Genomic DNA, 18,060 nt, shown 5'->3' with positions numbered 1-18,060 from the left:
CCTCCAGAGTGAGAGGCTTTGTGATGGATGAGGATCATGGACATGTACCTCCCATCTATTAACATAGAGTTCCCAAATAAGGTAAATGAAAATGGGTTTTCTAAAGTAGACAATTCCTTTAAAGTAAATCTGACACTAAAACACTGTCCTGGTTATGGGCAGCTTATTATAAATCGAGATTCCAGAGGCTACAATGATAAATGGCACCATATTGCTTCATACCTCTATACAAAATGCACAATGCCCAATGTATTCATGATAAAGTTGCTGCTTATCCTGCCTACTGACTGACCACTGTCCCCACTCAACAGGCAGAAAAGAAAGTGCCCTTCTCATCTCATGAATACCGTGGATTCCTAAACGGTTGTCCACGGTATTCTTCCTATGGGATTATTACCCAATTAGCACCACATTTTCTTGTGTCCTTGGACACAGCAGTCCCTTGGATCTGGACTTATGCTTTCCTTTAATATAAATCCACTTTCACATTGCAGTCCTCAATGGCTGTAGCCTGACCGCAGTCAAACTCTTCTTCCTCTTTGCTGCTATTGGTACACTACCAATACATCTCCTACAGGTTAATTGCTAGGTATGAGGGGTTGTAAGGACATTCCTAATAACCAGTTTGTGAGAGATTACTCTCCAACACAAGTAAGAACTACAATGAACTAGAGCTAGAGAATGGAAAAGGATGCTGGCAGTACTCAGACCATGGCTTTATTTCATAAAGAAAACCTGTCACCTCCCAACAGCAACCTAAACTATTTTATAGTGCCATTGGGGAAGGTGGCAGGGAACCGGGGGGTTACGTACTTTTTATACTAACCTGCTCTCCCACTGAAGTCTGTGCGCTGCATGAAAATCGGACTCTCTTCACATTGCTGAACAGAGGTTTATTCATAGACATGTATGGGAGACTGCCTGATTTTCGTGTGTCGTTCGGACTTCAGGGAAGGACAATGCAGGAATCGGGGAGCGGGGGAGTATAAAAAAAAAATACATCACCCGCATCTCCATCACCTCCCTGAACAGCACCATAACTTACTTTGGTTCTCTTGAACTATATTTACTCCACGTAAAAATACAATTAGGTGAGTAACCTATGTACTAGATCCCAGCCCAAGGATCATACAATTTCCCCTGCTAACCTTATAACAATCAGTTCCTTCACATTCAGAAAATAACAGTTCACTGAATCAGGTATAGTGTTAGCGTTTTCATATGTGCTCACTTTACTATAGTCCCTTTTGAACTGTGGCTACCCGTGCAAACAACAATCAGAGGCACCTATTTCACTTCCGCTCTCAGCAATAAGCATTTCACTTTATCGGTTATTCTGGCATTGTGGGAAATCCATGTGTCACACTGAAACCGTGAAGCATCAAAAGCGTGGACCAGGACAAGACTTATATTTGTACCATTAACAGGTGTACAAAGATGTGATTGATATTGGTTTCAAACAATAGTGCAGTTATTGATGTGCCCTGTAATAAATTTGGCGCATCTTACGCCAACATATTTTCTACTTAGACTGGCGTATAAAAAGCCAGTCTATATAAATCAGCCCCATAGTCGTCAAACTGTTAATGACGCAGCCTTTTGGGGCCTCACTTTTTTTTTCTTTTTTATCTCCACATTCCAAAAGCTGCAACTTTTTGATTCTTCCATTTCAGATTTATCAATGGCAACATTTTGAGGTACATTTAATGTATGATCCCCCCCCCCTTTTTATGTGTGTGTATGGGGGGAAGGGGGGGACCAATTCTGCAATGGTTTTGGGTTTTTTTCTTTACGGTGTTCACTGTGGAGAATAAGTAACATTAACTTTATTGCTTTGACCTGAGGGGGTATAAAGATGCCAGAACTTGGGCCTTCATTAGCCATGACAACCCATCGGTGCCCCTTCTACATGATCGCTGGGTGACAAAGGAAGCCCCTAATCCTCTTTCCAATTTTGTAGATGCTGCAGTCATTATTGACCATGACATCGAAGGAGTTAAACAGACGAGATCAGAGTTGTCTCCAATCCCAGCCGTTATAGAAGGATGTTGGCTGTCCTGCCCTGCAGCATTAACAGACTCTCATGATATAACAATACATCATGGGTGGGAAGATGATCATCTGCATCTCAAAACTGGCCTGAATTATATGGAGAGGGGTCTTCTGGTGAGAGCTTTAAGGGAAAACCGTAACAATGGGTGGTTAGGATACATACTTATACCAAACGTATATATACTTGATCTAAACTTCTTGTAAGATGTAATAAATCAGCATGTTCCTATTCTGTGAGTTTCACATAAAGGATATAAACGTGTTGCATGACTGTGGTCTGGTGACCAAACTTGAGATGGCAACAATCTAATCACCTTGGATATATATTTGTTCTCGTTTATCATTTTAGTCATCCAGTAATATTTATGTTCTATTCATATTTGGAGTAATTGGCTTACTTTATGCTAGTTATAAGTTTGTACTTTTTTCTACAGAAACAAATAAAAAAAAATGTAAGGCCAACATACTTTTAATCTATAGTCATAGCAATGTGCCATTCAATGACTGGAAATTTCGCTCCAGTAGTGGCTACTAGTTTGGAGCAGTATCCTCCTAGCGTTGTTGTAGTAATTGTCCAAACATCTTAAGGATTTCACATGGTCCTATTTTTGGGCACGAATTTTCACCCAAATGTTTGCTTGCCCAATCATCAGGCAACATGAATGTGCCAATGATCAAGCTGACGAACTAGCAAATCCTTTTTTGTAGGCCATTTATCTCATTTATGCTGCAAAAAATAATATTGTTGTTGGTAGCGTGAAAGAGGGATGTACCGCTCACAATGATAGTATTGTATTGGAGACAATCAATCGTATTAATGATCCTTTCTCTCCATACAGCTGGCATCGGCCAGTGTAAAGGTCATTTAAACAAACACCAACTTGTCAATCTGGGCTCATTTAAATGACTGCTGTAGGCCCAGATAAAAGGGGCCTTGTTGACATGGGTATTATAGCTCTAGTTATCACAGGCGGCATGACGGGTATAATGAATCCATTGTATAACAGGATTCTGGCAGATTCCAGTCCATCTCCAAGTCAAGTTTCCATTATTTATATTTTTTAATATTCGGAAAAATAGGGCTGCAAACTACTCTATTCTAGCCAAGATGTAACAAACCTGACAGAACCGAGTGTGTTTAATGTAAACAGAGCCTTAAAGGGGTGGGAAGAAAAAAAAAAAAAGTTCCCCATGGTAAAATGATAACAAATAGGGCTCCTACCCACTTACGTTTTTTTAACACTGCGATATCGCTGCATTTAGTTAACGCAAATGTTAATGGGACTTTCTAATGTTAAAAACGCATCGCAGGTTTGTGCTTTGCAATTTTTGTGCGATGCTTTTTTAACATTAGAAAGTCCCATTGACAATCACGCTAAAAAAACGAAGCGTTAAAAAAAAACAAAAAAAAAAAACACAGGTGGGTAGGAGCCCTAAGCTTATACCTGGGTCTCCTAGGTCTTCGTATTTCCGGTCACATCAGTTCCGATCTCCTCTACAGTGCCTGTTACAGATGTCAGCAGACTGTTTACGAGACATGACAAGGCGCTGTAGCCGACCACAGACCTCAGCGCTCAAACGCAGATGTCTGTGATTGGCTGCAGCAGCGTCTGACAAGAGTATCTGTAGCTTGTAAACACAGACTAGACATGGAGGGTGGGGCTGACGCACAGGACATGAAAGGGGCCGGGGGATGTGAGTAGAGGCTTGTTTGTTGTTTGAGTATGAAGAATCTTTTTTGTTTTGTTTTTTTTTAACATTTATCTCGGACAACTCCTATAAAGTAAAAAAAAATCCCTTACACAAACAGCAAAAGTGACAAATGAAGAGATGAAGATAACAGGAGCAGAAGGACTGCGAAGCGATTAAATCAGACAAATAGAAGTAAACATATGATGTACGCCAAATATGAAATCCTACTCCTGAGTATATTGTTGTAAAGCCTGAACTGTCACAGTAGTGAACTATACTTTATAAAGCTCGTGTCTCAAGGGCTTAGTCACACGGGCGCATCGGCACCCGTACATGGGCGCATCGGCACCCATGTGACTGAGCCCTTACTGCAGGAAGAAGACGGCCGCACTTCAAGATGGATGACTCCCCGCAGCGCTGAAGAAAGAACACATGACCGGCAATGAAGCCGGTTACATGTTCTATCTTCCGGCGCTGCAGAGAGACGTCCGTCCTAAAGTGCGTCCGCCTTCTACCTGCAGTCACACGGGCGCCGATGCACCCGTGTGACTAAGCCCTTAGGGTTCATGTATGCGAAATGATATATCGTTTAAACAAATATAAAATGAACGAACAAAAAGTTAATTGATTTGTCATTCGATCTCTGGCTGCATTTAGACTAAAAAATTATCGTTCCTTTTCACTTGTTTGAACGATATTCGTTGCGTGTAAAAGGGTCTTCAATGAAAAGAAGAAAGGTAAGGAAATCATTCTCCAAAATGTAAAAATAAAAATAATTTTTCATTTTTTACTAAATTTATTCTGTACCAGTAGGAGAGTGGTATATAGTCGGATCTTACCACCTATTGCTTATTTAATGGCAATGCTCAACTATTAATTACTGCTTATAATGATAAGTAGGTTGGTCTTTGGTAAGTTATATTACTTAGGTTTACAGCACAGACGGATCATTACAATCTGACATTACATACACATGTGCATGAGCTTTATTAAACTATAGATAAGGAGGTGCTGTGTACAAACTTGTGCCCCCCTATAATAGCCCTGCTTCCCTGAATAGCTTGCATTGAAATAGCAGCATGTAGAAGTTTTGCTTTATTCTGAGATACAATGAAGACTTTTAGCATAGCTGGTTTATTGAATATAAAAACATACCCATGTCAATTGCGTCTCGCTAAATTGTCCTAGAAGTAGCAGAGGAGAAGGAAAAATATCTGAAGGTTTTGACAAACCCCCTACTGCAACTTTCTTAGAAAGAAAACTTTGCATTGAATTACTTCTGCTGAACAATTGTACAAAAGTCTGACATGTATGTTTTTCATTCGTGGTCACCATACATATACAAACACACACATGCATGCACCCTTCATTCCCAATCCAAAGATTGGATGCACTGTGCTCCTTCATTAAATCGATATTAAAGACCAAGAATGACTTGGAGTCCACTGCCTTGAATATAATAACAATTCTAAAGCGCTCTGTTCTTCTGCACTCAGGCATGCTGACTGTTTGAATCTCCCACTGTCTATAAGCAGAAGAAATGGGTTTCACACAATGTGTGATAAGGTGAATCAATTTTTTACAGTCTGCTTTCTAGTCCCTTCACAGGAAGTATATAGAAGGAAAGTATTTAAATGTAACTTTGGGGTTTTTTATTCAGCTAGGAACAATATGAATTTTTTGGGAAAAAAAAAAAAACTTTTAAATTTTAAACTTTATATTTAAAATACAAAATCTGTGAAATTTAGAGCATTCTGCATGAAAGGGCAAACTGCAGGTGCAAGACTGGCTTCACCTCAGAGGAAACCATTCGAACTAAACAATATATGTCGCTCCGAATGATGTAATACAAGTAAGAAAATTCTCATAGGTCTTATATTCTCTTTTCTTTAAAGAATATTCAGTAAAACTTGGACAATTACACAAACAAAAGGAAGCTGCAGATTAACTATTTGTACTTCTAGCATGACTATGCACTGTGCTATTGCTTTACCAAAGAGGTTTCGTGCCTCAATACTCTCCCCCCCCCCCCTTTCGTCAGAAATGAAAAATCCAAAATGTAGATAGTAGATGTATTTTTCTTTTTACAGTTTCCCAATACTGTAAAATATGAATTTTGAGTATTTTTCATAATTCAAAAGTATTTAAACCTAACATTTTTAGGGAAAACACATGATTGCGCAAAAGTAAAATTTCCCAACTGTGCCAAATTAGTAGTAGAGATGAGATACCATTATTTATTGATAAATTACAGCTATTCACTAAAATGGAACTTTCTTCGAGTGAATTGACTTTAGTATACTTGAACTGTTAACTTCTCCTGGAGATATTTTATCTGTGACCTAGAATACAAAACAGTGAGACAATATAAAAGTGCAGATGTAAGAGGCCCACCTAGGCTGCTGTGAAAATTCAGAGCATTTCATATCCTTTTGGTTCCTTACCCTTTTAGGATAGCTTTGTGTCTGTTCTGAGCATATCTGAATTCTCTCACTGTAAATAGCATGAATTCATCACCCTTCCATTGAAGTACTTCCTCACATTTCCCGAGAGCCTCCCACCCTCTAGTTTCAGAAGGTGACCTCTTGCTTCCCTCCTGTACCTTGTTGAAACCTTTGATATATTTGAACTTTTTATTATTTTTAACATATCCTTTTCCCTTCACTGAAAAATGTCTTGGCTCCTTGGTGTATTTTGTCTCAGAATTTAATTAAAGGATTGATCACCACTGACAATGTGAAAGAGCTTGAAGATCGGGAACAATATAAGTCACTCGGACTGGAATCTGACTTTTAGAACTACACAAATTTTAATATCAAAGTTTAAACATTAACATTTATGTTGCAGCGTGCCCATAATATACTTATTCCTGCACAGTAACAGAAAAAAAAGAAAAAGGGCATAAAAATCCACCCAAAATATTAGGACTGATCCTACAGTTAGTACATATTATGCCACTGACTAGATACCAAGGGTAAGAAAGGTATGGCTGGTGGAGAATTCACAGAAATCATGTTCTATAAGGAAAACCTTCATACATAGCTCTGGTCTTTCCAGTTTCATATCTATACAGACTGGTACCTCCCCAAGCAATATGGATAGATGACAGCCGAGTTTACTGTCTAGATACAAGAACACTGAGGTGTGACATGACTGTGTGTCATTTTACTATACTCACATAAAGAAAGGGATATGTGTATGTTATGTGTACATTTTTTTAAAGGGACTGAAAGAAAGACACATGTAAGCACGTTAAATACATTTTAGATATGTAAAATATAATAGATTTTTCAGACTATAAGATACAGTTTTCGGCAAGATAAATTTTGCCGAAAGGTGTCTGAACCTTATTATCTAGATAGATCCAGAGACCCCTGACTGCTGCCTTAATGATCCAGCAGTGCACTGCCGGATCATCGGGAGAAGTCTGCAGCCATAAATACCGTGGCTGCACAGTCCTCCCCAGCAGAACACTGGAATCACTCACATATCTCCCCCGGGGTGCAGGTCCTCTTCTGTACACACAGGGACAGACAATAGCAAAGATCAAACGTCTTGTAGTAGCAGCAGCTTGTATGTGGTGATTTAGTGTTAATAAAATCAGTGTTTAACATGCCTGCTGCAGATGTACATGTGTGCATGTAGCAGAGTTGTATGAGCTGTGTGTGTGCATGCAACCCAGCTGTATGAGCTGTGTGCGTGCATGCAACAGAGCTGTATGAGTTTGTGTGTGTGCATGCAGCAAAGCTGTATGAGCTGTGTGTGCATGCAGCAGAGCTGTATAAGCTGTGTGTGCATGCAGCAGAGCTGTATAAGCTGTGTGTGCATGCAGCAGAGCTGTATGAGCTGTGTGCATGCAGCAGAGCTGTATGAGCTGTGTGCATGCAGCAGAGCTGTATGAGCTGTGTGTGCATGCAGCAGAGCTGTATGAGCTGTGTGTGCATGCAGCAGAGCTGTATGAGCTGTGTGTGCATGCAGCAGAGCTGTATGAGTTGTGTGTGCATGCAGCAGAGCTGTATGAGCTGTGTGTGCATGCAGCAGAGCTGTATGAGCTGTGTGTGCATGCAGCAGAGCTGTATGAGCTGTGTGTATGTTTGTGTGCAAGTATGTAACAGAGCTGTATGTGTGCTGTGCACATGTGCATGCAGCAGTGCTGTGTAATGTTAGCGTATTGGCTTGTGCAATTGTTTGAATGGACACAGTAGGTTTAATAAGCTGACTGCTAACTATTAACTGCCTTTTTAATATTACAACACCAACGTCAATGAAGGTAGCACTACCAATTTGTTAGACCCCCAGGGACGTTTAAATTAATATTGAATATTTTTTCCTGTTTTGTGTTGTCTATATCTGGGGTACGTCTTACAGTCTGGTGCATCTTATATTCTGAAAAATACGGTAAATCAGTGGCACTCACCATATCACCAGGCTTAACAGACACGGCCACCACTGTCCCTGGCATCGGTGATCTCAGAATGCTGCTGGTGTCCTCTTCTAACTTCTCTGGCATGTACTTGCTGAGCTCGGCTGCATGCTTCGTCAACACTTGTAGCTTATACTGAAATGTAACCAAAGAAACCCATCAGTTAGTTCATTTATACTCTGAGATAACAGGTCACACATTCAGCCAGTCCGCACATTATGGGATTAACAAGGGGAATGTATATACCGATGTTCTAGAATTATGTATACAGCTAGTAGCAAACAGATTTGGTAAATTGTTATGCAAGAGCAATGCAGACAGATCGTTTGGACATTTTCAAACGGTTTACCACTAACGACCTGAAGGCATAAAGCAATATACGCACCAATCAGTTTGTGTTTGATAAGTACATGCCTACATAGACATCACTTCTCATTTGCAAATTGAAATCAGTAATACAGAATGTAAAGTTTCAATATAAATTAGCAGCACCATTCACGACGGACCATAGATCGTTAAGCACTATATGAAACCATAGTGAAAAATAGTAAAAAAAAAAAAGATTACAATTTGCATTGACAGTCACTTATCACAACAAATCAGGAGTAATTAAAAGCTTCTTTTATTTTCCAGCATGCAATCTAATTCAGTAATGCTAACAATACATCTCTCTACATTGTAATATTAATGGGAATCACTTTGGAAAACGAACAGTGATTGTTCTAATTCGGTGCACTGGATTCTGGTATCTGGAGTCGGATATTCAAATGCTTCCGTCCAGAGTGAGATAATTATGCTACGGCATGTAGAGATCAGCGTGTGCGTCTGTTTTTAACTCAAGAACCATGCACTGCACAAAAGAAAGGGAAAAAAAAAAAAATCAGGTCCCTGACCACAATCTACCCCACCACCAGTAGATGGCAGTAGGTCTCTTTGCGAGGCGGCACTGGTTAGCTCAAGATTTGCTGTGAAGAGATTAATAGCGGTGTCGGATTTAAAGTCACACATTGTGCATTTTGCACACGTAACACTGATTTACATTTCTGTGGTGTTTAGGTATTTGAACATTGGTCAAGTATTGGAAAGGCTTTGTATTATAGGCTGAGGTATTTTGTGACTCTTGGGGGCGATAATATATTTCATCTACTAATCAGTAATGCTATAGGTAGTTTCATCATTCCGAAGGTAGTCTTAGGTTAAATGTTCCGAGCCAGCCTGCTCACGTAGTCCTTAGTAATGCTAACAACTTGTATTGTCATTCCGTTTCATACGGGTCCACCGTAACGAGCATGAAATGTTTAACAAAGCCTTACTATTAGTGGAACACGTCTAATCAAGGCAATGACTAGTCATTTACATTCTTTAATTAAATAAGCTTTACAATGTTACGGAAACATTTTTCCATTTAGCGCTCAGGCTTACATTTTAAATAGAAGTATGGGTAATCGCTAGTAAAGCTGTTAAGATTTGATAACGTATTGCTTGTCCAATTCCCCTAATCTGACAGGCTGAATAATAACATCTTGGGATGTATTTTTTCCTCTCTCAAGTGTGTGTTTTGCAATCAAGAAATACAAGTGTCTGCCAGATTCTGAAGGATATGATCCTTAAGTAAAATTACAGTGCAAATAAAAGCTTTTTGCTCCAATTAAAATTTGCCTGACTCATAAGTGGCAGGGAAATAAAGCAAGCCGAGTGCATTTTCCTGTCAATCTAATAAACATTCAGAGCAGAGGGACTATTTATCAAAGATAAATTGTACTTAAAAGTCATTCATTAAATCTATGGGGGGGAATATAATTACACAAAATTGCACAGTTTCAGGATCCGTGGATGCTGCCCGAGTCCTGTTTATGGTTTTTAAATAATAAAATATCTAGGAAATGCAGGAATTGGTGAGTTCTGTGGTCTGGAATCACAAGGAATTACATCACTTGTATAGAAAAGGTCTTGCTCATCTTTATCTATTGTTGCAGGTGAAATGCACACTTTGGGGTTTCTACGTGTTGTAAACATGAAATATACATATCACAAGAGAAAGTGAAGGGGATACTATGAATACAGTCAGCTTTTTTATTTGGGATTTTTATTCTCGCATTAACCTGTATAGTATATTCTGGTCACATAAAAAACATGTAAAAATCACAATGGAAACATATGTATGAAGTCAATAAATATATCAGGATGAAGGGAAAGTAAAACTTTTTTTCCTCACAAGTGATTGCCTGGCAATCACTATTCAGAAAGACACTCAATAAGCAAACCTTCATCGGCACATTTTGGGATAATGGTTCAGCAGCACATAGGTGTGTCAGACATAAGACCTAGATATCATGCAACATTCATCTACATATATGTGCATGAGGCAGTACCGCTCATCAGCAGGATATGTGGGTGCACGCTTCCCTAGGGTGACCACTTCCCATATAATACAACCCCAAACAAGAAGAGGGGAAGGACAGCACACCAAAAGATGTCATTACTTGAAAGTGTTACTGAACTAAATCAGTACAGCTGGTTTACAATTGGTTATTAGTGCGCAAAGTTTCAGGTATGGTTGCCCTTCATCAGGCATCGGTTGAAGTCAGAGTGAGAGAACAAGACTGCCAAGGATCAGAAGTGGCAGAAGGAAAACCTGGGTGAGAGGTCCAAGTGGATCCTGGTGGCACACGTGGACCTCTCCTATCCTGTTTTTCCTTCTGGCACTTTTGAGCCTTGACAAGCTTCGTTCTCTCGCTCTATGACTCCAACATAGTTTGATGAAGGGTAACCATACCCCAAATTGTACACCAGCTGTACTAACTTCTTTCTGGATTCAATACAATGTTCAAGCAATTACATCTTTTGGTGTGCTGTTCCTCCTCTCTTCTTGTTTGGAACAGCATATAAAAACATAATTCATTGTAATCACACCACTGAATGCTTGTCAATTAAAAGAACACAAAGGGTACATTCACACAGTGGTTGCTGAATTTCTATAACTAAAAATCTGTTTAGTTATCTAAATAAGGCTGTTTCTGCATCATGTGGGATTTTTACAAACCCCATGTAAATGTGCATATACAGTCGCCATCTATAGTAGAATACAACAGGGTGACATAATGAGTGGGTAATGTTGTCGTTTTGGTCAATTTAAAAATATTTCATGACAAAACTGCATAATTATATCAGAGAGGATTAAACATATGGCTATAATAAATCTGTATACAACAAGTAATACAACTATATATTCCAGCTCCAATATCTATTTGCACCATCTCATATATATTCAGTACTGGTTTCACTGTCATTGTATTTGCTATAAAAGTTACTCCAATCTGGTCAGTAAATATAAAACAGATGAGCATTTCCTGTTCTCGGATAACGCTACCAGAAGTGTTTTTAGAATTAGCATTTTTTAGCTACTGTTTGTAGTGCTCACTTGCTCTTGTTGTGACAGGCTGTATTAAAGGGGTAAAACTCCTTCTGTCACATGGGAATGATTAAACTATAGAGATGATGCATACAAAATGCTCTGAACGGAATACCTACAAGAGACAAGGGAAAATCATACCTCACCCTCTCTAGCCCGTGTCTACAAGGTTGAAAGGCCCTTATACAAAGAGTGAATGCAGAAGTGGGCAGGGAGAGATGCATTAAGAGTTTAGAATGTTGTTCTGCAATATGCAAAGGTCAACCAAGTCCAAGGCTATCTGAATAGTAGAACAATCCCTTCAACTTTTGGAATATAGCAATCTACAGATAATTATTGAATGGTATTCCTTCAGCAGGGCATCTATGGTGTACCGAAATATTTAACATTATCCAAATGCTCATAAAGCATCAATAGTCTTTTTTTTTACAAGACAAGATGGTCAACTGACATCTCACTAGAGTATTTTTGCTACTTTTGGAATTGTGCTCGAATCTTAGAACATTTTCACCCCACGTGGTTAGCCAAGGCAGCTAATTTTTCCTTGGGAGTAAGAGGTTTTCTTGTTAAATCTACACTAAGCCAAAGCTCGGATTCTGATGCGTTATACTGTTGAAGATTATGGCAATTATGGCAGAACTAGGGCCAATTTATACACTTTTCATGAATCACATTCATCGTCTCATTTTGTTTTTCCAACACTGAAAATACAGAATATTCCCTCTTTACCCAATGCTTGGCATTGTATTTTAGGCGTTACATAAATTCTGGAAGAACACCACAACATAAGCATCGATGGGGATGGGTCGGGGGGATAGTTTTTTTGGTGAACTGCATTCTGTATTGATACCTATGCTAAAGGTATGGACAGCTGGCCCTTTGGGAGATGGACCGTTTCGTTTCTCGTTGTGTATTTACTGATGCACATCTCATTTATTGGTTGAACACAAACCCCTCACCTGTAACAAATGTGTTTGGAATGGCCTTTTTCTACTCCATATATTATAAGTTGTGTCAGATTTACCACAACTGTAGAGTGGATACTAAAAGGTGCAGAATGGGAAACAGAATCCATATTCTGTTCCCGAACTATTTGGATGGATTATGTGCTGCCTCAATAAATTATTAAAAGGAGATAATCTCTAACAGCTTGTCACTAGAAGCTACATAGATTAAGAGCAAATTTACTTTAAACTTACTTTCATGTCTCCTAAAAAACACTTTATTACTAATATAGAAATACTTTAATATATTAATGTCACATCAACTTGTGTACATGATATCATTATTTATAAAATGCTGAACTATGTGGCATGTAATCCCCTCGCATGGAGATTACGGCGTGTGCTAATCACTGCTGTAGGATATAAGAACCTTCGAGAGTGCTGATGTCACTTCTGCTGTAGGAGTCATTTAGAAAGTGCTCATGCAAGGAACATTAACTGTCAGCGCGGGTGAAACACACCTGGATAGGAGGATCACCTCATGCGTGAAATCTCTCTGCCAGAAACGAAAAGCTGCGTATTATGTGAGCTAATGTGTTCCTTCACCATGTGCCATGTGGTCTCCTGTATGTATATGTTGACACAAGGGCTTGCTTCTAAAGGGTAGCTTACAAATGCATATTTTACACCTTTTACGCATCTCTTTTTTCTTTAGCAAAATAGAATATGATCTCAACAGATGGAAAAATAAAAAGTGCTTTAAAAGAGGTTTTCTAAAAAAAAAAACAAAAAAAAAAAAACAACAAACATGATGGGGAATAAGAAACTAGTGCCCATATATCTTACCTAAATAGTACAGATGTGATGACTTGGAAACAAAATATTATAGAATATGCCCCTGCAGTGACCTCCGGCTTACCTGTCGGGCATCTTCACTCTGCGCTGTGGATGTGCCGCCTGGCACAAAGAGCCGGCATCTTAGATGACGTGGCTGTGCAAACCTCTGCGAGGCCTGCACTAGATTAGGACATGCTGCGATTTCCACCCTGAGAGCAGAATATCGCAGTTGATTTCCGCTCATGGACATGGAAATACATTTTTCAATGCATGTCCTACGGGATGTATTTGCCGCAGGATCCAGAGCTCCAGATCCCACAGTGCAAATACACCCTGTGCATTAGACACATACGGCTATGTACGTCCTAACTGCACATACCCCATGCATTTAGCACGTATATAGCCATCCACTACCTATTCTGTGTATGGAGCAGCCCCAGGAGCCGATCCCACTCAACACACTGCAGATGTCAGCTGTATCTGACAGCCAACACCCGACTTCTGAAAATCCGCAGGGTTGCCATGATTGATTGTCTATTAAAGATGTGCCTGTGGCATGTCTTGAATAGACAGCCTGGTAAAACACAGTATAATGCAACCCCATAGTATTGCAATAAACTATATAATCAATCTATTGGGGATTAATAAAGAAAAGTAAAATAAAGATTTTTTTAATTATACAAATAAATCTTAAAAAGTAATAGAAAAAAAACAAACTTTTCCCAGTTGTTGCGTCTCTAAAATAAAAAGAGTTAATATGGCTACATCTGTAATGGTTTAATTTATTTGGAGAATATCACATTATTAATTAGGCATGATTAACTCTGTCTCCAAAAAACCCCAAAAAACAGGATGTCATATATTTGCCAAAATGATACCAAACACAAACTACAGATCGCCCTGCAAAAACAAGCCTCATGTAGCCCTATCGACAAAAATTAAAAAAGTTATGGGAGTCAAAACATGGAGCCAGAAAGCAATTCTTTTCTTTTTTAAAAAAAAGGTACCATATATATATTTTTTGTTAAGTATTGTATTAAAAAAGCTTTATACATTTGATATCACTGAACTTGTAGTGACCCACAGAAGAAAGACTTACTACACCATAAACACTGTAAAAATAAAAAAAAAGTTTAAAAATTATTCAATTGTGTTTTTTTCCCACTTTTCCCCACTTACTTTTTAAAAAATCTTCTAATACATTACATGATACGTTACAAGGTGCAATTGAAAAATATAACCCGTCCCTCATAAAACAAATCCTTATGCAGAAATGTCACCCGAAAAATCAAAATTGTTTTTGAAAATAAGGATACCAGAACTGCAGAATGTGACCTGTATGCAGGCGCATTAATGACCTTTGGTGTAAGGGTTAATTAACAAAAAGCTCCTTAAACTTTTAATAAGAAGATGAAACCAGAAGATGGAGCTTGTGCCAAGTGCCTCAGGCTTTATTTACTATAAAGTAGTACTTATACTATGCTGTTTTTGTTCTGAACTTTAGGCCTCGTTTACGCAGTTTAGCTGGAAAACTTTGGGAGTAGTTCAGAACTGCACTAAAATGATGGTCATAAACACTTGTCAGTAAATCCAGGTAAAAATCTGTTTGGGGCCAGCCTGACTACCGTATTCCTGGGATTTGCTCTCAAGGGAAAGAACCAGACATATTGAAATTTAACATGCCTGATTCTTTGTTCCCTGAGAGATGGGCAGAGTCAAAAGTGTCCGACTGCCCCTTATATACCTCTTCCTAATGTAGTAAACATTTGGCTGATATGGGTATGCACTTTTAGGCTAGTGCTTCACAACAACCTTGGGGTTGCTTCTTGCATGTCAGTATGACTACAACATCTCAATGACTTGTTGCCATACTCAAAAGTTTGCCAGAATAATGCCAAATCTACATTATTGTTTTCTATTGACTTACAGATGATGTCTGCCATCTGTTTTGCAGTAGTAAAGTCCACAGAAATGGGGACAAATTAGATAGAAGACCTATATAAATCATTTGAGCTTTTCCAAACATCTAGGTCCCACATAAGAGGACTTGTTATTTTAAATATACTAGAACACATTAATTTATAGCCACCTATGAAGTTTGACTTAACTGGTACAAAAAGCTAAAAGTTAAACCATGCTATGACATCCACCAACCCTTACGATGAACTGTAATCTAAGACTTTTAATTATATATTCCCACCATTGCCTAAACTATACAGACAAAATGACTAACCTTCCACCATACTTGCCTTTTGCATACAGAGACCCTTTTAGTACAACACTGTTTCAAATAGGAGAAAAACAGGAGACCATCCAGCGCTGCAGGGCCACTAGGTTTTATTCAACGCAACAGAGTTCTTTGGTAGACCCCGCTGACGTCATTCATGACCTGTTTTCCTGTCACTTTTCATTTTATATCTATGTATTGTGTGTATTTGTATTATGGAGTCTCAAAGGTGTCCATTCGACACAGAAACGCGTAGTCAAATAAACTACTTTATGACCATGCCATTTGGATTCATTCTCTACACTACCGGTAGCAGCATCGGTTGAGCTCCTATTGTTCTCCTATTTGAAAGTGAGCTATTTTGGAGGCGTCCCTACCAATCCATCCCAGGAATGGCTGCCAAAATTGGATGCTCTTCTTACTGTTGTGCCTGTCCAGCACAACTCCACCAGATGAACGTTAGCCTTATTGTCCTTTTTAATCATTTTTTTTTCTTACCAGTGGTCCCTGCACGATGGAACACTTGTTTTATATTTTTCTACTCCAGCAGATAGCCTCTTGTTATTAAAACAAGTAGAGATTCTGATCACTGCAAATGATAAGGGTCTAAAGATGGGATGAACTGTTGGATGGGATCGCTCATAAGTGAATGACTGCCTGTTTACACGGCCAATTCACAGTTCAGTTTTCTGCGTACAGAAACTGAACGAACGAACACAAAGCGAAGACTTCTCATTCGTTGATCATTTGGTGCATGCATTTACACTTGACAATAATCATTAAGATTCTCGCTGGATCTTGGGAATTTGAATGATTATGGCCCCATGTAAAAGCATATTTAGATGAAAGCCAAATTAAGGCAATATTTTTAGTAAGGAGGCTGTCACAAGTCAACCCCTACTCGTATGCTCCATTAGGCCTGGGGATGTCACAGAGGAGATAGGAATTCCTTCTATTAGCATGAGAAGAAAGCCAGACAGAAACTATGCTTCCACTTTGACATACTTGGCCTGGCTATGTATTGTTTACCCATTCATTTCAAATGTATGACAATCCACAACTTCCCCAGTCCTGATCACTGGAGTTGTCAGAAGCTATGCCCACGGGAACCAGCTGATTAAAGTCACACAGCAATCAGATGTGGCATGGAGAAAAAGCTTTTTCAAGAATAAATTCAATTTATCCTCATACACTCTTTGTCAAAAATCAAGCAACTAGAAGGAGTTGTCGTTTTGCTGCAAAACGTGGCATACAGTTACATCTCAGGCAAATATGCAAATGATTAGAGTTGTGGCGTGATTAGATGAACAATCTTGCCTCTGAGGCCCTAAAATTGATACCATCCTTGCCTTATAAAAAGGCTCTCAGAGGCTACTTCTGTGTAGCGGACCTCTTATTTTTCTTGTGTAGGGCTTGTTGACCACTAGACCTGGATTTACGATGCAATCAAATAGATTTCACCCAGTTAACACAGTTTGAGCGGCAGCGCATTATTGGAATGCGAGAAGCTGTATGGTCGTATTGACGAATTGCCGCCACCTGGGCCATTCTGACCAGACACCAGGACAGGTGTTGGATGTCTGCAACTGGGCTCAGAATGCCCTCGACAGACCACCAGTAGAGAAGATCATCTGATTGTTCAACAAGTACGAGCAGCACCAACTGTTTCGTTGTCCACCAGAGACAGGTGGCACCATCATTACAGGCTCTGTGTTTGCCTGAACCATTTCCAGGTGCTTCGCTGAAGAACATTTGGCTACATGATAAACATTACATGTACTGCCTTTGACACCCACCATTGCTTCCATTTGCAGTGGTGTCATGAACGATGAAACTGGAATGCTACAGAGTAGAACTGGGGTGTCTTCAGTGACATTGTACTAACAATCGCCATGTTTGTGTCTGGAGACATAGGGGTGAGCGCCTCAATCCTGCCTTTGTTGTGGAGCAACACACTGCCTCCACTGCTAGTATGATAGTCTGGGGTGGGGGCATCGCAGTCAGTCATCCCTATTAGTGGTACAACAGCTCAGCAATAGGTTCACGACTTCTTGCAAACACAAGTTGCCTTTCATGACAGGGCTGCCAGGAGGCATTTTCCAGCAGAATAATGCCCGGCCGCACACAGCTAAAGTTGTCACAGGAATGTCCCCACAACATTGCCACACATCCGTGATCTGCCCAGTTGGCTGACTTATCATCAATAGAACATGCATGGGACCATCCGGGATGCCAGCTTTGACAGCCTACGAGTTTTCCCGATTTAGAGTTTAAGTTACAGCAAATTTGAACCTATATGCCACAGGATACCGTATGGAACATGTAAGCCTCCATGCCCATCTGTATCACATCTTGCATCCAAGCTAAAGGTGGCCCAAGCAGGTACTAAAGTCTCCCTTCAAGTGTACAGTGTTGTGCAATAAATTATGCTTTTGCTCTGATATTGTAATTAATTACTTATACCAACATTAAA

At 39.4% G+C, this 18,060-nt stretch overlaps 1 protein-coding gene across 1 annotated transcript in view; it reads right to left on the bottom strand.

Moving 5' to 3' along the window:
• The window catches only part of PCCA (propionyl-CoA carboxylase subunit alpha), a 400,750-nt gene that overhangs the window by 8,560 nt on the left and 374,130 nt on the right, over positions 1-18,060 (bottom strand). Inside the window, exon 22 of the mRNA XM_066580185.1 lies at positions 8,162-8,302. Within this exon, the coding sequence (XP_066436282.1) occupies positions 8,162-8,302 (141 nt within the window). The remainder of the gene's footprint in view (positions 1-8,161; positions 8,303-18,060) is intronic.

Source organism: Eleutherodactylus coqui, chromosome 1 (assembly GCF_035609145.1).
Source record: "Eleutherodactylus coqui strain aEleCoq1 chromosome 1, aEleCoq1.hap1, whole genome shotgun sequence".
Lineage (NCBI taxonomy): Eukaryota > Metazoa > Chordata > Amphibia > Anura > Eleutherodactylidae > Eleutherodactylus > Eleutherodactylus coqui.
Note: the sequence above shows the minus strand (reverse complement) of the source record. Positions and strands in the feature narration are given on the sequence as shown.